Below are 21,707 nucleotides of genomic sequence, written 5' to 3'. Positions count from 1 at the left end.
TAGGAAGGGATATAACTCTCAAGATGCTCCATTCCCCATGAGGATGTGAGTCTCCAGCTGAGCTACTGTTTACACAGGATATTCAGATACACCCTCCCAGAGTAGCCCACTCCATAGATCAAACAGCCAGCAAAGATGTTGCAGCAGTCACACATCTGGTGACTCCGCTCCCTTCTTTTAACTAGCAATATCCAAACCTGTGGGTCCCAGTTTTTCTTCCAAATATTCAAGGTCCCTGACAGCCTTCAAGGAGTAGGTGTAGTTCAGGGAAGTTTTAAATCAGTTTTAGAATTATTCTGCAATACTAAACTGCTTGTTTTTCTATTGTCCATGTAGGACTATGCAGTCTCCACAGTGCCGGTGGCAGATGGCTTGCATTTGAAGAGTTTCTGCAGCATGGCTGGGCCTAACCTGATCGCAATTGGGTCTAGTGAATCTGCACAGAAGGCCCTTAAGGTAAATATAAAACTGTGCTCCTTCTAAATGCAGTGGGGGTGCCTGCCACAGGGTTTTTCACATTCTCTCTGCAGGGGGAGTAACAAGCAGGGTTGGCAGAGAGAGAACAGGCAGGTATTTGAGCTTCTGTGATGTGCACTATTGTGACCTCACATTCATTAGAAGCCAGGAACACCTAAGTGTAGGAAGAACTCTTCACTGGTGAACTGTTTTTAGTTACATACCAGATTTCCTAAAAAAGGTCATGATTCAAAATAATAAACACCAAACTCATCACCATTATCCCTCAGAGGAAAAGAGGGCATGCCACCAGATAGAGCTCCTTGTAATGTTTTCTCACTTAAGTTGGAGAGTTGGTACACAGGGTTTGTTATATTATTCTCATCCTTTTGTTGCATCTGGACTATTTCATAATAATCTTTTAGAAAGCCATGATTCAGAAGTACCTAAAAAGCTTAATTTCTTCATTTGCATTTGGAATAATAACATTTTAAGACCGGAAATTTCCTCATTTTATAGATAGTAGACTTGCCAGAAGAAAATTAGACTTGCCCAGGTCACACAGCTAAATCAAGAGTGGAAGTCATTGATAAAGAAGATGACCTTCTGTTACAGTGCAGTGCTTTCCCTTTCCTTCTCTGTAACTTCAACTCCGTGAGATGATATAGACACCCAATAAGGATAAAGACTGTGTCTGTTTTGCTCATCATTATGCTCCTTTGCACTTGGCCCACAGTGGGCCCTTAATAAATATCTGATGAAGGGATGAATAAATGAATGAGGGAGGTGGTATTATCTCCATTTTGCAGATGAGAAAACTAGATGAAGTGACTTCCCCCAGGTCATAGTGCTAATACTAAATGGTGGTCAGGACTGCAGCCCCTTCCTCTCAGCTGGTCCTGCATACCAGCATGCATGACTTATTAAAGGGCCAAAGCCGGAAGTTCCTTTTAGACAGCAAATCTGTGAGCCCTGAGGCTCTTTCAGGTTTTTTCTCTTCTACCTCAGTGCCAAGCATGGTTGTTTGGCTGGGAAGCAATCATTGCCTTGAGCTAAATTTCCCGTCTGTATTATCTGCCACTCTTTCAGCTAGCTCACCTGGCCTTTCTTCCGCCTCTTCCCAAACTGTATCTTTGATTCTGTTTCTAAGGCTTTTATTAATTGTTGCTGAAGAGTCTGTCTCAGAATTTGATTTTTTATCGTGGTGGCTTTTGTTCGTTTACTTTAGAGAATGTCTTTTGTTCTGCTCCATCTGGAAGTTCATGTCAACATCCTGTATATAAAAAAAGCTAGTGTCTTGAAAGAAAACATTTGATAAATGGTGTCACTCAGGAGGTCTAGGAAGATGATTTTTCTCCTTAGGGACTGTGGTATCTATCCGTGGTAGCAAGGCTGGTCTGCATATGTCTGAGATCGATTATAAGATGAGAGGGTTTAAGCTGATCTATACCTTGCATTTGTGTGAATTAGCAGAAAGAACTCCTTCTGGGTGGACCAACTAGAAAAAGTGGCCCCTTCTGCCATTCTGGGTAGACTAGGTCCCTAACTCAAATCGTTTGGTCCCTACCTCAGTAGGTCTCTAACTCAAATAGTCTAGCGAGACTAACATGTAACAAAATAAAAGGTAGTCAAATATGACTAATTAGCACTACGTTATATGATACGGGCCCTAACTGCTCTTCAAAGTTCAGAGGAAAAGGAGGAGCTCCCTGAGGCCTAGATATTCAGAGAAAGCTTTGTAGAGAAAATGAGACTAGATGTGAGTCTTGGGGGATGGATGGCATTTGACAGGGTAGAATTCAATGAGAGAAAATTACAGGTGGGGACATGGCATAAGCAAAGACTGAGCAAAGCACATTCATGAGATGTGAGCAAACCAACTCAACTCATAAAGGAGTTTCTAGTGGGTTTCTAGAGGTACAAGTGGAAGGGGCAGGTGAGGTCTGAGGAAGTAGGAACTTAACAGTGAGGAAGACAAGATTATCACCGTGAGGGGGCAATCTGGGTCCCAGCAGGTCTTTGAGGAGAAAGCCCTGCATTGTTTCAGAGATGTTGGACCAACATTGGAAAAGGAAGATCCTGCAGTCAGAAAAGAGGACCACTGATGACCTAGGGGAAAAAAAACAAAAAACCCAAGCCCTAAGTCCTATTGCATGGCTTGGCAACTCACTCCTATTTCTCTCTTCATCTTTCCCTTCCCATGGTCAGATTCTCTCAGACCACATATCTTAAGGGCATCCTATGAAGACTTTATAGTCCTCCTCCCTGTAGAGTTCATTCAAGTTAGTGTTAATAATGATGTTCCTTTTCTACTTGTCAGAACCTATAAATAATCCTCAGTAGCTAGAAAGGCATTCGTTGGAGATTGCATTTTCCATCAGCAAATGTACTGCCTAAACCACAGGCCTGTGGATTTGGTGACTGCCCACCTGCCATGCTTCTAGCATCAAAAATGTCCTGTTACCTTGTAGTGAAAATAAGAGGACAAACTGATCTGGAGAATAATGAGCTCTGCCTAAGGAAATAGTCACAGGTTGGAAACGGGTTGGTGAAACTCAGGTTTGGATGAACTCAGCTGCTTTATTTATTTGAGAGCAGTTTGGTTTCTATATTACAACCATCAATAAAATTAATAAGGGGGCAATTATTAATTGCTAACTACTAGCATAGAAATATAAATACTCCATGTTATTATAGACAGGCAGGAAGACAGATGAATAGATACAAATATATCACAAGTGATAAAAGTGTGATTGGTTGTGTTTTTCCCGTTTTACAGTTCAAAATACTGAGACCTGATGAAATAATCATTTTGAGTGGGATCTTACAGTTCCAGAAACAAGTTTCCTGGACCCTGATTCCCCTGGCCTCAGTTGCCCACCCCACTCCATACTGAATCTTCTTTTTTATTTAGAAAACCTTTTCTAATTATTTTGCCATAGATTGATTCTAGCTGAGCTTGTCTGCTCCTTCCGTGTCTCTCCACCTACCTCCTGACTTTCCATTTTTTATTGGTATCCAGGATCTGAGCAGTCTCAGGAAAGGTGTGAGTTTGGTACCAGATACTTATTTTTTCCCTTGTAAACCTTCTTTCCTCTGTAGAGAAGTCCCTGGCCACTTGAGCATCTCTTTAAAGGACATATTACTTAAACAGAGGTGAACTGTGCCTTCCTGTGCTACACACTGAAAGCTTGATTACTTCTCACCTCTGTCACTGCTCTTTGAGTACTTGGTTCCTTCAGAATCTACTTCTTACATATTTAGGTAAAGCTGAGAGCCCCAAGGGTTTCTGGGTAGTTTTATTGCAATTGAAATACTTTGTAATGGGTTGCAATCTACTCTTGGTTAATGAAGTAGATTCTTACGGAGATAATCATCTTGTCAGTCGAGATTATAGTAGATTTAATAGTGTGTGCATTGTATATTTAAATGAAATCATCCATCTAGGAAGAGTTTAGCAATTCTCAGCTAAAAAGCCCAGAACACATTCATTCATTCGTTCACTCATTCATTCATTCATTCATTCATTTAAGATGGATTCTTACTCTGTTGCCTAGGCTGGAGAGCAGTGGCTTGATCTTGGCTCACTGCAGTCTCCACCTCCCAGGTTCAAGAGATTCTCCTGCCTCAGCCTCCTGAGTAACTAGGATTACAGGCACCACGCCCAGCTAATTTTTGTATTTTTAGTAGAGATGGGGTTTCACCATGTTGCCCAGGCTGGTCTCGAACTCCTGACCTCAAGTGATCTGCCTGCCTCGGCCTCCCAAAGTGCTGGGATTATAGGCGTGAGCCACCTCGGCTGGCCTCCAGAACACATTTAATACAGGGTACCAATCTCGGGAAAGAAGAAAGGAAGACATTATTACTGCATTTTACCATCCATATGGCAAAGTTACTAGAAGTTAGGTTGGTTTGAACAAATGCTAGATATCTAACAGCAAATCTGGTCCTAGAAATACTATTATTTAGGCCAAATTAGTTTTTAGAGCAACCTGCATTTTCTACAGTTTTTCTCCCGACTTTGCATCATCACCTTCATACCCCTCTACATGTAAAAAAAAACGATGTAAGACAAATTAATTCATAGGCATTAGACCTGTTTGTACTCTTCCAGAAGGAATGTTTGCCTTCTCTAAGAACTCCAGTTATTCCAAAGCTGGAAATGCTGCTCAAAAACATAATTTGAACAAAAGAAGCCAACCCCCAAAGAATACATATTCTAGTCTTTTATGCACATAGTTAAACAAGAGGCAAAGCTACTACTCTCTACTGTTAGCTGTCAGAATAATATTTTAAGAAGAAGGGAGGCAGTCATGGTCCAGAGGGCCACTTTGTGTGTTATACTTTACATATTACATTTTGTATGTTATACTTTAATTTTTTAAAGTTTAGGAAAAATATATATGTTACATTGTTGGAAGTAGGCTATGATTGACTTACAGAAATAATTCTCCAATAACTAAGTGTGCCTAACTCCTAACCCCCTGCTTTACCATCTACATGATGCCTGTCTTTTGCATAGACTACTCTGTTTTTAATTTTTTTTAATTAAGGGGGAAAAAGACATAAGAAAGAGTAAATCTATACCACATCTCACCTTGTTCTTTTTCTAGATCCATCCCCAAAATTGCCTTGTTTTCCAAAAACCTGGATTAATTACATGCTATCTTCACAAGAGGATAGATTGTAATATCTGCCCTCAGGAGGGACTCACAGTAATTCTCAGTAATGATTTTTAACTTGACCTCCTTGGTAGCATTCACTCTTCCAGTCAATTGGAGAAAAAAAAATTTTCTTAAGGAAGGAAAGATGAAGGGAGGGAGGGGAGGAAGGATGAAGGGAAAGAAGGGAGGGAAGTCAGGGCAGGTGGTAACCTTTTGCTAAAACTTTCCTGAAGCTGTTCAGAGGAGGAAGCTGCTGACCCCACCTGGGAGGGACTGCAGCACTGACCAGCTGGGGGACTGTGCCATCTGCTGGCCGGGCAGCAGGAGGAGCATCCTCACCTTCCTAACCCCGTGGGAGAGGAGTTTTTTGTTGTTTTGTCTTGTTTTTGTTTTCATTTTTTTCATATATTACATTTGTATATGTTTATGGGATATAGCTATAGTTTTCTTTGGTGGACTTTTTTAAAATTAGTAATTCTGTTCTTTTGTATCACAATAAATTATTACCTAAAAATACTTTTAATAAAAATACTACAAGGACGTGGTAAGAAAATAATTATGAGATCACCACTCCATTTTTTGTGCCTTTGTCATGTAAATGGAGCTTAAATACAGTATGTGGTTTTTCAATAGACTTGTAATTTTAAATTAAAATCCTCACAATGCATCTCAATGGAAATGTCTTTTAGGTTTCTTATCTACTTCCTGAAATAACTAACTAACTGAGTTTGTAAGATTCCTTGAATGAAGACAAGAGCTGCTTTGTACCTCATTTAAATTGCATAGCACACAGCCTGGTTTTCTTTTGAATGACTAACTGTACAATAGAGATCACTCAGACTGTATTTCCTCTTGTTTTGACTCAGCTGCAGCATTGCTTTTATGTCCAAAAATGTCCATGTTATTTTATAGATGCATATAAAAATGAAGATGGAAAAACCCTTAATGTGTTTGGATTTTGTATGTTTTTTATTGCCTGGAATTTCCTTTAATGACAACTAGCAAAACCCAAAAGACAGAATGAGAACTAACTCATATCAGCAGGGTGATTGAAATGGAAAAATAAAGACTTCGCATTTTTAGTTATTGTTGTCACAGGGAATTATAGTATGTAGCCACAAGATTTTCCACTTTGGATCTCTGCTATGAAAGGCATACTGACAATCCCATTGTAGGTTTAATTTTGTCTTATTATCTGGCTGTTGTATTCACCAGCTCCACAAAACAATGATTTTTTTAAATCTGCCATGCGTGTATTAAGAAATTAAAACACAAAACCAAATAGCCTCTGAATTTGTAACAACTGTTTATGCTCCCTTTCCTGGCAGCAGTGGCCTCATCTGACAATATTCCCAGAGCTGTATGCCAACAAGGCTAGGGTGGCCAAAATAAAATGTTTTGGCATAATAAGCCAATAAATAATTTGAAGCTATGACACCAAAACAGCCATGCTGAATTTTAGCATTAGTCCCAAGGCAGGAAGAAGGCAAACTTGGCCAAGTAGGAGAAAGGGAATAATGTGCTTTTTTTTTTTTTTTCTTTTGGGCTTTCAAGAAAATGTCAAAGGGGAAAAGGAAGAAATTATATTTAAAAGTGCTGTTCATCCTGTCCACTATATACTAGACCATCAAAAAGTATTAAACTGACTCTATAGGATATTATAGGGGTAATCATCTGTTGGATGGTTGGCCACATAGCCTCATAAGGGGCCTTTCAATCCAAGACTCTAGCTTCTGAAAGAACAAGTCTGTAAGTGACCTTAAATTAGTGGTTCCTAGTGAGAGAGTGGTTTAAAGTCATCTGAGTAGCTTTCTGAAAACACTCTACCCTGGGTTTATCTCAGAAAATGCTCATGTTCTGAGTCTGGTATGGAACCCAGGCATCTGCATTTTTTAAAAGCTCCACAGGTGATTCTAATGCACAGGCCAAGTTGAGAGCCACTGCTTTCAAGGATACCTGCAACTTCCAAAAGTACCTAGCTTAGAATCCCGAATAATGTGCACCTGAAGAAGCCAACTTTTTTGTCATATAGGTGCAAAATAACATATCCCGATTACATTATCAGTAAAAGTAAAGAAAATATTCAAATTAAAGCCATAGAAAGCTAGAAACTTCTTAGGTTTTTCCTGCCCAGAATTCAACATTGTATAAACTTGAAATATAATACCTAACTGGGTAATAATTTGGATGCCATGATTTAATCTATTTGACATGCTAAAATTCCTCATTAAAATATTCCAAGTTACCAGAATCACTAATGTTATCATTTTCTGAGAACAGGAAGCTTGCATTTGACTCATGTTGCCATACCTCCTCCCCCAACACACACACACACACACACACACACACACACACAGAAAAACCTAACAACAGGACCTGACCTTACTGTGTGAGGATATAGCCAAAAAGGGGGAAAAAAAAGTTAAACTTCACACTATTACTGATATTAGAGAATACCTTACTTTTTAAAATAATCATATGTTGATTCTACTAAAGAAGCGTAATTGCCTACAGGTTCAAAATGCCCATGAGGACAAAGCAGAGAACTTAGAATCCATTTCATGGATTGGCATTCTGGCTTTGCCTCCAGCTCTCCCTGTGTGACCCCATCTCCTATACTCGTTCTCTTCTTGAAAAAACAAAGTTGAATCAGCCTCACTAGGAATTGAAAGTGTTGTTTCTTCCCGTTGGAAATTTCATAATGGCCAGTCAAGGTGAAATACTGTGTCTTAAACCTAGGATAGAGTGAACAACTACTTGGCAAAAAGTAGCAACCATATAATTATAAAGCACTAGCGGTAAGGATTATTTTAGAGCGGGCTCACTGCAGAATCTGTTAATGTGAGGTTGTCCTTTCAGTGCCTGGAAGTGATGGAACATCTGTTTTTTGGCGTTTTTTTTTTGGCTCTGTCGCCCAGGATAGAGTTCAGTGGCGCAATCTCAGCTCACTGCAAGCTCCACCTCCCGGGTTCACGCCATTCTCCTGCCTCAGCCTCCTGACTAGCTGGGACTAGAGGCGCCCGCCACCACGCCCGGCTGATTTTTTGTATTTTTAGTAGAGACAGGGTTTCACCATGTTGGCCAGGATGGTCTCAATCTCCTGATCTCGTGATCCACCCACCTCGGCCTCCCAAAGAGCTGGGATTACAGGCGTGAGCCACCGCGCCCAGCCGGAACATCTTTGTATCTGTTTGTGCTTAGCAATGTTTTTATGCCTGTTTGAGGAAAACCACAGAAAGATTCCAACTTCATTCCATTTTCTTAGAAGAAGCTTCAGTTACATATATAACTATTCAGTTGGATATCTAAAAAACATAATTTTCTAATTCATACATAAAACTAATAGGAAAAGTAGCTAAGATTTTCAAAATCTCTTATTACTGTCTCTTCTGCAAAAAGACTTTTAAAACAGCAATTGAAAAGACATCACAGTGGTAAGATTTACTGAGCAGCAACTATTAATATACGAAAGATACTATCCCAAGCACAGGGATACTGAGTCGGATGACAAATGATCTCTGCCCTCAAGGCTGCTCCCATTTAGCTGGAGAAACAAGAGAGAACATTAAAAGATAAAAACTGTCACCGTGCAACACAACATAAGTGCCTAATAAATGGTTCAGGGTCCTAGGAAAGGTGGTAGGAGTTCTGGAGAGGGTGTGATCAACCAGAAGCAAGACTCCAAGTCTGAGTTCACCTAAATGAACATAAGCCATAGTTGGCACAGAAGAGTGCTGGTTATTACAAACAGAACAATCTGGGGGAGTGTCTACAGTACAATCAAGAGACAATGGCTGGAATGGGGGCTGTATGCAGGGAAACAGAGAGAGATAAGGTCAGAGATACAAGTTGGGGCTGCTTCAAATGATCTTGGCCAATGAAACTGGGGTTTTCTTATCTGTGGGCTGTGAGGAACAACACAGATATTTTTTAGCAGAGGAGTAGAAGCTGAAGGTGTTTTTTCAGAAAGATCTGTCTGGAACAGTTCCTGTAATGATGTAACAGGAATAAAGATTAGGAGTAATAAAACTAGCTGATGCCATTGCACAGCACAGTCTATGAATAAATGAATGGAGGATCTGTACTAGGAAAGTAGCTGTGAAAGTGGAAAGGGCAGTGTGGAAAGTGAGGCCCACTTAGAGAAGTAACAGAACATCGTGACTGATGGACTTTAGAGGGAGAAAAAGGGACCAGATCAACACTTTGGCAGATAATTACAGAATTCCTGATCTGTGCCCCTGGGGACAATGATGAACAAAATGACTTCAGAAATAACTACCACAATGGCGTGCCTTTCGTAGACTTTTTGGAAAAGAGTTTAAACTCTCCTTGTCACCATGAATTCAGCTCTCCTCATTCACAAAGTAACAAACCATCAAAAATTGGTGGGCAAATATTGCTGGATTTCACTGACCTAGATTCACATTTTGGGAATGGAGCAGTACTCAGATATGACAGCAGCTCTGGTAGGCATCTGATGCCTAAGCTTGTAAGACACTAATGGGGTTGGCTTCCATTTCAGTTTCCATTGGCAGCAGTGGAATCAGTGCTCACTCAGGTCTGGAGTCTGTCCTTTATCCTTTTCCATTTATTTTCATGTGTTACTCTCTCTCAAGGCCCACCAAAAAAATCACCTTAAAAACATTTGCATGCCTTCCATCTCTAGCAGTGTCAGATTGAATTGATCTGGCAAAAGACTCCAAAAAAAAAAAAGGATGATTTCTGTCTCATGGGCTGAGATCGTACATCACAGCATGACCTGTGTGATACTCTCAGCCATGCCAACACCAGTACCTTTGGTGTTGAAGGGATTAGGAAACATGTCAGTTGAGCTGAAAGGAGGAGGGTTGTGAGTTTTAGGTTACTGTTTCTCTGTGGAAATCACATGTATTAAATGCCGTAGGTGTTGATAAGTATCCTATTGCTTGGCTGAAGGTTAATAAAGCATAGGGTGAAACATAGACACTAAATTAGAAGTGACATTTTGACCGTGAATTATTCTGCAGCCTCTGGGGAAAACTTCCCCACTACATGACACCATACTAGAATTTGGATCATCCTTAGAAATACTGACATGCAAAAGAAACACATTAAACTTGCTACCACCCTCCTGCAAAACCATCCCACTACCATTACCCTGCTCTTAATCACTTACTGTTTTTCCCTGTTTTCATCTTTCAAAATGTTGTATTTGTCCAATAATCTTTAAGAATATTTCTAAATCTCATTTTCTCAATTATGGTTCTGTTGCTGCTGCTGGGTCCCCATATTACTCACCACACTATCTGTCTGCAAATGTTCAAGGCAGCTTTGGAGATAGATTACAACAGCCATTCCCTTTATCTCGTCCTGAAGTGGGACCAAGTTTAAACCTGTGACCACATACTCAGAGGTGACTCACCGTTATAGGGTTCCAAAAACAACAACAACAGAAAACAATTTAGGAGCTAAATGAAAAGTGCTGAATCTATCACAGTTTTTGTATGTTTTCTAACCACTCATTTCTTTTTTATCCACACCCTGGCAAACGATAAGAACTCAATAAAGTTCAGCTACTACCAGTCATATTATCAATAGCAGTAACAATACCTGTTAGGTGTGAAGATCATATATATATATATACACACACATACATACACGTATATATATACACACACACACATATACACACACACACACACACACACACACACATATATATATTTTTTTTTTGAGACAGAGTCTTGCTCTGTCGCCCAGGCTGGAGTACAATGGCACAATCTTAGCTAACTGCAACCTCTGCCTCCCGGGTTCAAGCAATTCTTCTTCAGCCTCCTGAGTAGCTGGGATTACAGGCACGTGCCACCATGCCCAGCTAATTTTCTTATTTCTTTTTTTTTTTTTTTTTTTTAGTAGAGATGGGGTTTCCCCATGTTGGCCAGGCTGGTCTTGAACTCCTGACCTCAAATGATCCCCCACCTCAGCCTCCCAAAGTGCTGGAATTACAGGCATGAGCCACCACACCCAGCCAGATCATATTAATTTGAATAGTGTAAGTTAGTGGTCCTCAAACTTTAATGTACCCAAGAATCACACATAGTACACATTTAAAATGTACATCCCATTCCTGGGGCTCACAGCAAGAAATTCTGATTCAGCAAGACTGGGAACCATGGCGTGATTCTGATGCAGGTAATCCATATACTGTGAGAACACTGGCTCTGTCTGGAGTTCACCAGATATCAGTTTCTACATGAGGGCAGGGAGAGAAAATCTATTCCTAAATTGTTATGTCCTTGAACAGAAAATGTCACCTAAAATCATTCAGAATAATATCGTATTGAGTAAAATACCTGGCACGTTAGAGAAATAGCTCTCATATGAAGGAAAATCAGGCATAACTCCCCTAGATTACTGAAATACAAGTTTTATGAAATGCTAACCTTTCTCTAAAATGCTGTCTTTTTAGAAAGAAATGCCTACAGAATGAAAGATTTTCATTTATCACATTTTCCATATAGTGCTTTTCTCTCTGTTGATAACATATGTATGTTAAAATATCTTGTATCTGCAGTGTTTTTATTATGTTCATTCTCATTAAGCACACAGTCCCTCAGACATAGAGAAAAGTCTGCCTTCCTTGCCAGCTCAGAAGTCCTGTGGTATGATACTAAATACATGATACTAAATTCTACAAGAAGGAATAGTGGCAGGAGGAAGGAAACCCAGATCTCTGTTTGGGGAAGAAGTTTGTCCGGTCCCATCCCTGAAGCTTGTTAGAAAGAATTTGAGAAAGGTCTCTGGAGAGCAACCAAAGCTGATGAAAGTTGGAAGTTCGGTGACTGGTGTGGATTGCACAGAAGGATAATGCAAAAGTGTGGACTGGCAGCTCTTTTCTCTTCATTGAAGGCTGAGCTCTGAGTGAGTGTGTCTTTTAAAGGAAATTGTATCAGGAGACTTTAGGAGGGTTTTCAGAGTTATTGAAATGCTGAAATACGGATAGACTACGGAGGAAAGAGGACTTGAACTTTTTGAAAAAATTTTATTGGCCGGGCGTGGTGGCTCATGCGTGTAATCCCAGCACTTTGGGCGGCCGAGGCAGGTGGATCACAAGGTCAGGAGTTCAAGACCAGCCTGGCCAATATGGTGAAACCTCATCTCTACTAAAATACAAAAATTAGCTGGGCATGGTGGTGTGTGCCTGTAGTCCCAGCTACTCGGGAGGCTGAGGCAGGAGAATCGCTTGAACCCAGGAGCTGGAGGTTGCAGTGAGCCAAGATCGCGCCATTACACTCCAGCCTAGGCGACAGAGTGAGAATAGAGAATACATCTCCAAAAAAAAAAAAAAAAAAATTAGTTTTATTGTGACATAATTTCCTTACAATAAAATTACAATTTTAAATGGATAATTCAATGAGTTTTGACAAGTGTATGCAGGTGTATTAAGTCCAATAGAGCTTTAAATTTTCATATTTGAATCTTTTACAAGATGCATTTGTAATAGTGTGATAATTTTAAAACATGTTTTTAGAAGAACTGACATTGTATAATCACACCTCACCTCACAAAAACAGCTTACAAAGATACATAAAGTACAGCAAAATAACATAACTAAAAATACAAGGGAAAGATGATATAAAACAAGAAACAAGAATAAGGATTTTAATTGGAGCTGAGTTGGAGAATACACACCATCTACTGATCATATGGTTTTTGTCCTTCATTCTGTTGATGCAGTATATCATGTTTTTTTATTTATGTATGTTGAACCATCCTTACATCCTTGTGCCTTTGGGATAAATCCCACTTGATCATGGTGTAATATCTTTTTGATATGCTGTTGGATTTGGTTTGCTAGTATTTTGTTGAGGAGTTTTGTGTCTATGTTCATCAGGGATATTGGCCTGTAGTTTTCTTTTTTTGTTGTGTCTTTGTCTAGTTTTGGTATCAGGGTAAATCCTGGCCTCAAAAAATGAGTTAGGAAGAATTCCCTCCTCTTATTTGGATCCACTCTCTTTTCTTCTTGGTTAGTCTAGCAGTTTATCAATTTTCTTTATTTTTTCAAAAAAAAAAACAACTTTTAGTTTCATTGATCCTTTGTATTATTTTTTTAACTCTCTATTTCATTTAATTCTGTTTTGATCTTTATTATTTCTTTCCTTCTACTAGTTTTGTGTTTAGTTCTTGCTTTTCTAGTTCCTTGAGGTGCAACGTTAGGTTGTTGTTTTTGAAATCTTTCTACTTTTTTAATGTTGGCATTTGTTGGTATAAACTTCCCTTGTAACAATGCTTTTACTGTATCCCATAGTTTTTGGTAAGTTGTGTTTCCATTTTCACTTGTTTCTGGAATTTTTTTTATTTCTTTCTTAATTTCTTCATTGACCCTGTATTCATTCAGGAGCATGTTGTTTAATTTCCATGTATTTGTAGTTTTCAACATTTCTCTTATTGCTGATTTCTTGTTTCATTCCATTATGGTCAATAAGAGAATTGCTATGATTTTGATTTTTTAATATTTGTTGATACCTGTTTGGGGCCTAATATCTATCCTGAAGAATGTTCTTCATATGCTGATGAGAAGAATGTGTATTCTGCAGCTGTCGGATGAAATGTTTCACAGATGTTTGGTACATTTGGTCTAAAGTGCAGTTTAAATCTAACGTTTCTTTGTTCACTTTCTGTCTTTTGCTGAGAGTGGAGTGTTGAAGTCTCAAAGCTATTATTGTATTGGAGTCTGTCTCTCCCTTTAGATCTAATGACATTGAGTTGTGTTGGGTTGTGTTGTGTTACATTACGTTATGTTACGTTACTTTATGTTATTTTTGAGACAGGGTCTCACTTTGTCACCCAGGCTAGAGTACAGTGATACAATCTTGGCTCACTGCAACCTCTGCCTCCCAGGCTTAAGCCATCCTCCCACCTCAGCTTTCCAAGCAACTGAGACTGAGGCATGCACCACCATGCCCAGCGAATTTTTGCATTTTTTGTAGAGACAGGGTTTCACCATGTTGCCTAGGCTGGTCTTGAACTACTGAACTCAAGTGATCCACCCACCTCAGCCTGGCTGAGGTGCTGGCTGAAATTACAGATGTGAGCCACCATACCCAGCCAACATTTGCTTTTTATATCTCGGTGCTTCAGTGTTAGGTGCATATATATTTAGAACTGTTATATCCTCTTGCTGAACTGATCCATTTATCATTACATACTAACCTTCTTTGTGTCTTTTTATTTTTTTCATTAAAAATCTGTCTTATCTGATATAAATATATCTACTCCTGCTTGCTCTTGGTTTGTTTGTGTGGAGTATTTTTTCTGTCCCTTTACTTTCAGCCCATATTTGTCTTTTTATAGGTGAAGTGAGTTTCACTTCACCTAGGTGAAGGCAGCATATAGTTAGATCATGGGTTTAAAAAAAAATTGTAATAACCCTCATTACTTTGGATAGGTCACAAGTTTTTTAATCCACTCAGCCATTCTATATCTTTAAGTTAAAAATTTAAGCCATTTACATTCAAGGTTATTATTGATATGTGAGGACGTATTCCTGTTATTTAATGGCTTTCTGGATGTTTTGTATATCCTTTGTTCTTTTCTTTCTCTCTTACTATTTATCATTGTGGTTTGGTGGTTTTCTGTAGCGGTAACATCTGAATCCTTTCTCTTCCTCATTCATGTGTTTGCTGTGCCAGTAAGTTTTATACTTTTGTGTGCTTTCATGATGGAAGGTATTGTTCTTTCACTTCCAGGAAAGGACTTCCTCAGGCATTTCTAGGAGGGCTGGTCTCTTGGTGATGAATTCCCTCAGTTTTTGGTTGTTTGGGAAACTCTTAATTTGTCCTTCATTTACGAAGGATAATTTTACTGGATATAGTACCCTTAATTGGCAGTTTTTTTCTTTCAGCACTTTGAATATATCATCCCATTTTCTTCTGGACTGTAAAGTTTCAGATTAGAAATGTGCTATTAGTCTGATGGGGATTTCTTTGTGTCTAGATGCTATAGTAAGCCATTCTCACATTACAATAAAGAACTACCTGAGAGTAGGTAGTTTATAAATAAAAGAGGTTTAATTGACTCACAATTCTGCCGGTTGTACAAGAGGCATGGCTGGGAGGCCTCAGGAAACTTATAATCATGGTGGAAGGGTAAGGAAGCACCTTCTTCACATGGTGGAGCAAGAGGAAAAGAGAGTGAAGGGGGAAATGCCACACACTTTTAAACCATCAGATCTTGTGAGAAATCACTATCATGAGAACAGTAAGAGAGAAATCTGCCCCCATGACCAATCATCTCCCTCCAGGTCCCTCCCCCAACATTGGGAATTATAATTCAACATGAGATTTGGGTGGGGACACAGAGCCAAACCATATCAGATGTTTTTCTCTTGCTGTTTGTAGAATTATTTGTCTTTGACTTTTGGCACTATATTAGTCCATTTTCATACTGCTTTAAAGAACTCTCTAAGACTGGGTAATTTATAAAGGAAAGAGGTTTAGTTGGCTCACAGTTCTGCAAGGGTAGGGAGGCCTCAGGAAACTTAGAATCACGGTGGAAGGCAGAGGCGAAGCACAGCACCTTCTTCACAAGGCAGCAGGAAGGAGAATGAATGCAGGAGGAACTACCAAACACTTATCAAACTATCAGATCTCATGAGAACTCACTCACTATCATGAGAACAGCATGGGGGGAACCGTCCGCATGATCCATTTACTTCCACCTGGTCTCTCCCTTGACACCTGGGGATTATGGGGATTATAATTCACGATGAGAACTGGGTAGGGACACAAAGACTAACTATATCAGACAGTTTGACTATAATATGCTGGGGAAAGATCTTTTGGGGTTGTACCTATTTGGGAATCTTTGAACTTCCTGTTTCTAAAACTCTTTCTAGACTTAGGAAGTTTAAAGATATTATTTTGTTAAATTGTTTTTCTATGCCATTAAACTTCTCTCACCCTTTGAACACCCAAAATTCAAATATTTTGTTGCTTTATGGTGTCCCATAGGTCACATTGACTTTCTTCTTTCTTTTTTTTTTCTTCTTTTTAAAGTTCTGAAATTCTTCTTCTTGATTTAGTATCCTGCTGAAGTTCTCATTGTATTTTTTATTTCATTCATTGAATTCTTCAGTTTCAGGATTTCTCTGGTCCTTTTTTATATGTCTATCTCCTTGGTGCATTTCTCATTCATATCCTGAGTTGTTTTTTAAATTTCTTTTTATTGTTTTTCTGTGTTCTCTTGTATATCATGGAACTTCCTTAATGTTGTTATTTTGAATTCTTTATCAGGCACTTCATAAATTTAATTTTTATTGGAATCTGCTTCTGGAGAATTATTATGTTCCTTTGGAAGTGTCATATTTCCTTGCTTTTTCGCATTTCTGTGTCCTTTCATTGATATCTGTGCATCTGGTGTAACAGTCACTTCCTCCAGTTTTTTAGATTGGCTTTCATAGGGGAAGACATTTTCCTGTAGGTAGATCTATGGTGTTGGTTGGTTGGGGCACTTTTGCTTTTATTCTGGGCATATATAGTGGTGTAGTCTCCACAGAATTTCTTTGGCTATACACCATCAGTGGTGTCTGTGATTTCCTCAGTGGTGCAGGCTTCAATTGTTAGTGGAGGTTATGCTGAGGTTTTCCTGGGGATAGGATGTCAGGTGGGCCGGTCCTCAAGCCCTGTTGTTGGCAGCGGCAGACCAAGCATGCCTGTTCTTGGGTCCCAGGGTGGCATATGTGGGCGCCAGTTTTAGCAAGTCCAGATGGGCTGGTTTTGGGGCCTCCAGGCAGCTTGCTTGGGTGCTGGTTATGGCAGCAGTGTGCCAGATGACTGGATGAGTCCTCAGGCTCCCCATGGGCACTCACTTATAATTGCAGTGGCTGCAATGGGCTTGGCAGCCCAGTCCCCAGTCCTCCAGGTAGTACATGCAGAAGATTGTCAGCAGTGGTGGTGGTAGCAGGTTGGGCAGACCTTCAGGTCCTGGGAGGATTGCCCAGATGCCAGCAGTGGTAGATAGGGTGAGGCAATCCCCCAGCCTCCAGACAGCATGCCTGGGTTTCAGCAGCAGATTTTCTGGACCTGTTGTTAGGCCCTCTGATAGCATGCATGTGCACCTGGGTCAACCAATGGGGAGGGGCAATCCCTAGGCCCCCAGGCAATGTGCATGGGCACTGGGGGAGGACAGGGGTGGTGCCAGGCTAGGCAGGCCTTTTCTCAGGCCCTCTGTGGGGCCCGTGGGCCCAGGCTGTGGTGAACAAGGCAGAGCAATTCCCAAGCCCCATATGGCTATGGCAGTGGTGGCAGCCTGTCCTCAGGACACATGCTAGTGTGAGGTAGCCCTTCTACTATGGGAGCAGGGTTTTCTGTCAGTAACAGTGGCCCCAGGAAGTCAGATTTCATGCTCTGAAAAACGTGCTTCAGCTCCCTTTGTGTCCCCAGTGTGCAGGACAATGTGTGGGCTAGAGTGCTAGAGACCCTGCCACTCTACTGGGTCCAACCTGCATTGCACCCTGCAGCCCTCTGTCAGTGGGGCTCCAGGGATGTGAAGATACAGGGGTTGCTGGGTCCCAGGACACAATGCAGTCTGGTGGGAAATGGGCTCTCTAACTGGCTGGCTATCTGTCCAGGACTAAGTGGGTACATGGGACCCAAGTGGGCTCCCTCTCTGGAGCAATGCTGCCACACGGACCCCGGGAATACCAGTTTCAGGGTCCTTGGGGTTTGAGAGACTCTCATGACAAGGATTTCGGGAGTCAGTGTGGGAACAGGGACCACTGGGAATCTCTCACTTACCCTTTCCTCTCACTAGGGACCCTCTCTGGACTCCCAGCTGATTCCAGCCAGGCTGTCTACCTTGCCTCCCTCTCTTTCACTATCTCAGGTGTTTTCTGTCACTTCTCTGCTGAATTCCAGCATTCTCTCTTAGATGTCTATTCAAAGTATGATAATCTACTTGCTATTTTGGCTCTTCTTTGCTGGGGATACAGGTGTCCAGTGCCTCTAGTCAGTCATCTTAAAGCCCTTCTCAGGCAGTGTTCATTTTGAACTAGTCTGTAGAAAGACTATAAAACATGAAAATATGCTATCAGTTTTAGAATGGTATCCATAGCTATATTGGCTCAGCCTTAAAAAGACCTCCAGGGCTTGATGCTGGTATGTTGTCAGGTTCTCAATACACTCTTGATGGATGGATAAATAAATGAATGATTTTAGATACGCAGTAGCAATGAAAAGTGTACTTGGGCATCATATATTGTATCAATAGAGTCTGTAGTCAGTTGTTTTTAATATTGGTTTAGCTTTGATATGTTAAGATGGGTACATTATGTATTTTTATATATATATATATATATATATATATATATATATATATGAAAGATCAATTATGAGTGACCCAAAACCGTGCTTTGAATATTCCCTAAACATCTCTAACTACCTTTTATATACCTTTGCTTCAGAGTTTGACCAATAAGTTCTAAATTGTTCCACGAAACAACATAGCCCAGGATTTTTTAAAACATAATTACCGTAATACAAAGAAAGCATGAGTAAGAAGCAAGAGAATGGAGTGGGCTTTCAGTCCTTTGGATGCGAAAATTCCCAGAAATGTTGGGAACTGCCGGAAATGCCTGGTTGTTAATGCAACTTGCCATGCAGATTCTCTTGGGCTGAAAGCCAGACAGTTCCCATTCTATTTTGTGACAGCTCCACCCTGGGGAGCAAGGCCAATTCCTCCAACCAGCAGCTGTGTAACAGACCATGACAGCGTGGCCACGATGATTGTTAGAGCCATTTCCTCTCTACAGCTGTGTGCCTTCTTCATTAAGGAGTTGCTGATGATAAAAGTGAGGTTGACTCTCTTTTTACTGCTAGCATACTCTTCATGTGCTTGTCCTGCCTTAAATGATAGATTTTCATCTCCTGAAGGCATCTCTTTCCCTTTCCCACCTCACACTGCCATTGTGCCGAGCCCGAAGAGGACGTACCATAAAAGATTGTTGAACAGAGCTGACAACCAATTGAGCCAATCCCAATAATAATCGCTCACACTAGTTTACATAAAGTGGAATCATTCCTTTGGCAAAATTCAGAAAGGGCATTTGGAACAGCAACCTGACTTCTGAGATCTTTCCCCCAAATCCTGTAGAACTCATTTGTATCATTCAGAGTTGAGTCTGGGGCCTCTCAGGATATCGAGTAATCTGCTCTTAGGGAAAGGAATTTGTGGTGACTGACGTGTGAAGGGTTTAGGTGTGTCTCCTTTCCATTCAGGCTTGAGGCACAGTGAGAAGCAGGAAGTACAGTCCCTGGGGTTGGAAAAACACTACATACAGCACTGAAGCAGTACCACCTCCTTCATGCTTTTTTAGGAAAAAATGTTGGAACACACAACTAAACAGCTCAACAGCTGCATTCTCGGGATATTTGAAATGGTGCTCATCTTTTAACAAAGCCTCTGTGCATCCACAAAGGGCAAACAGAACCTGTTGCTCGGCCTCGCTGTTGCTCAGTCCTCAGGAGCCCGAGCTCTTTGAGGTGATGCCCTACCAGGCGGGATGTGTGAATGCATCTTCACGGTGCCCATTAGGGTGTAAGAAGGGAAAGATGTTCGAGAGCAACACAGCCTTCCTGCATCTTTCTCTGCATGTTCCCTGCTGAATGGCCAGCACCCTGCCTTGTGTACATACATGTGTCTCCTGAACCCAGCTACAAATAAATGGTAAGCTTATTCAGACAATAACAACATACAAGAGAAAGGAAAATAATTACTCTGACAGGAAAGGAGAAACCTGTTTGTTGTCCCAAAAGACAAAATCTCTTTGTGTTTATAATAAGCACCTTTAGCTTTTTCAAGGGGGAAAAGCATATTTCTTGTTATCTACTGTTACCACTTCATAAATACCTTTCATTTAGAAAGGCTATGCCTGACATACCTTTTGTAATTTTTTTCAGTTAAGCAGAACCACTCACTGCTCCAAATGGGGTCTGTTCATTATTAACAGTCATTTTTTGGGCATATTCTTAAATCTGTCTTAAAATGATAACCATGGAGTCTTGATAAATTAATAGAAAAGCTTCTCCTAAGGTGCTTTATTGGTTTTGTTAAGACATTTATTTTGAGAGTAACTCTCAGTAGAATTTATCAGTAAATTACTTCATATATTCTCAGCATTAAATTTTTTCCCCACTAAAGATATTATAAGTCCTTTTCTCCCAGTAATGAAAAATTGAAACTGTCCTCCAATAATTCTAAAGTAGGTACTGGCCTTTATGTTACTAAGTATAGGAATGTCCCCCACCAGAACCTTTAAATGATAAAAATAAGGCTTAGAAAAGGAAGAAGCATTACAGAGTGAAACAAAACAGTGATTAGAATTTCAAATACATGCCAGTAACTGAAGAACAATTCAAATAGGAACCAAGTAGGGGAGAGGATTGTTCACTCAAGGAGGTGAGGTTGGGGGTAGGGCAGAGCATGGAAACAGCTATAGTCAACTGGACAGGCACTGTCGCTCCAGTGACACGTGGTACTTTCTGAGATGGGCACAACCTTGGAGATTTTAGTTTGTTTCCTCACTGGTAAACAAGAAGTCAGCACTGATAACAATCCCTGAGAACACTTCCTCTGGAATGTATGACATTCCATACTTCTGCTTTGTAGTCACCACCGGACACGCATGAGTCATGCTGAGAGGTGGGGGACTTGCCCAGACCGCTAGATCCAGTGAATAAAGTCAGGCCTAGGAGATGTAGTCTTGCCATGCTTCTTTCTCTTTCAACTCATCTGGTACTAAGAGACATGGGTGATTTATTTATCTGTAGATAAGGAGTACAATGAAGCATCGCAGACCACGAATTAAAATGGAAAACCAACTGGCAGTTATCTGGTGATTATGAATGGTGGGAGCACTCAGCCTGAATGTGTGGGCCAAAATATGCTACACACAGTTCTCTCATTTGCTTAGAAAAGTAAGTCAATGGGAATAACAGATTTTCTAGATTTTGTTTTGTTTGTGTCTAGGTTGACCAGGCAGCAGTGGTTGTGCATACATGTTGTGAGGATCTCTCTGAGGTCCTCAAACCACTGGGGTCCTACTTAGTAAACCTCTGGCTCAGAGAACTGCCTCCCCAGTGGTCTGGAAGAAATTCTGAACTTCTCGGGTAAACTAGGTCCAATTTGTATGACAGGATGACCATCCAGTTCTGACTGCAAACATCAGCAGACTGGCCATCTTGGTCCACCCTCAACAGCACATAATAAGCAGAGATTTAGACATAGTGGAACCTCATTCCCTACAACTGGAAAAAAGCATGTTTGTGAGACTGACCAAAAGCTATTGTCTAGAAGTCTCACAAATCGTAACTGCCACCTTGCATATCAAGGCAGCCCTACTCTACTGTGAAGAAGTCAGTCTGCCCATAGGGTTTCTGGACTATTTTACTCAATTGGGGTCACAGCCTGACAGAGGCCTATGTGTTCAGTTTGATATACACAAAAGTTTTTCTTTTCTTTCTTTCTGTGAATGCCCTTAGGTGCCACATACTCTGTAGGTAATTCCAGGTCCACCCCTCTGTTGTCTTACTTTGTCATCCAGAGTCATTT

General features: G+C 40.5%; 1 protein-coding gene across 3 annotated transcripts in view; it reads left to right on the top strand.

Moving 5' to 3' along the window:
• DDAH1 (dimethylarginine dimethylaminohydrolase 1) overlaps window positions 1-21,707 on the top strand; it is a 142,607-nt gene that overhangs the window by 111,195 nt on the left and 9,705 nt on the right. For all 3 annotated transcript variants that reach the window (XM_010382555.2, XM_030941887.1, XM_030941886.1), the window contains exon 4: window positions 337-456. In XM_010382555.2, the coding sequence (XP_010380857.1) occupies window positions 337-456 (120 nt within the window). The remainder of the gene's footprint in view (window positions 1-336; window positions 457-21,707) is intronic.

Source organism: Rhinopithecus roxellana, chromosome 12 (genome assembly GCF_007565055.1).
Source record: "Rhinopithecus roxellana isolate Shanxi Qingling chromosome 12, ASM756505v1, whole genome shotgun sequence".
NCBI classification, from domain to species: domain Eukaryota; kingdom Metazoa; phylum Chordata; class Mammalia; order Primates; family Cercopithecidae; genus Rhinopithecus; species Rhinopithecus roxellana.
This window is presented reverse-complemented; position numbering and strand designations above follow the sequence as displayed.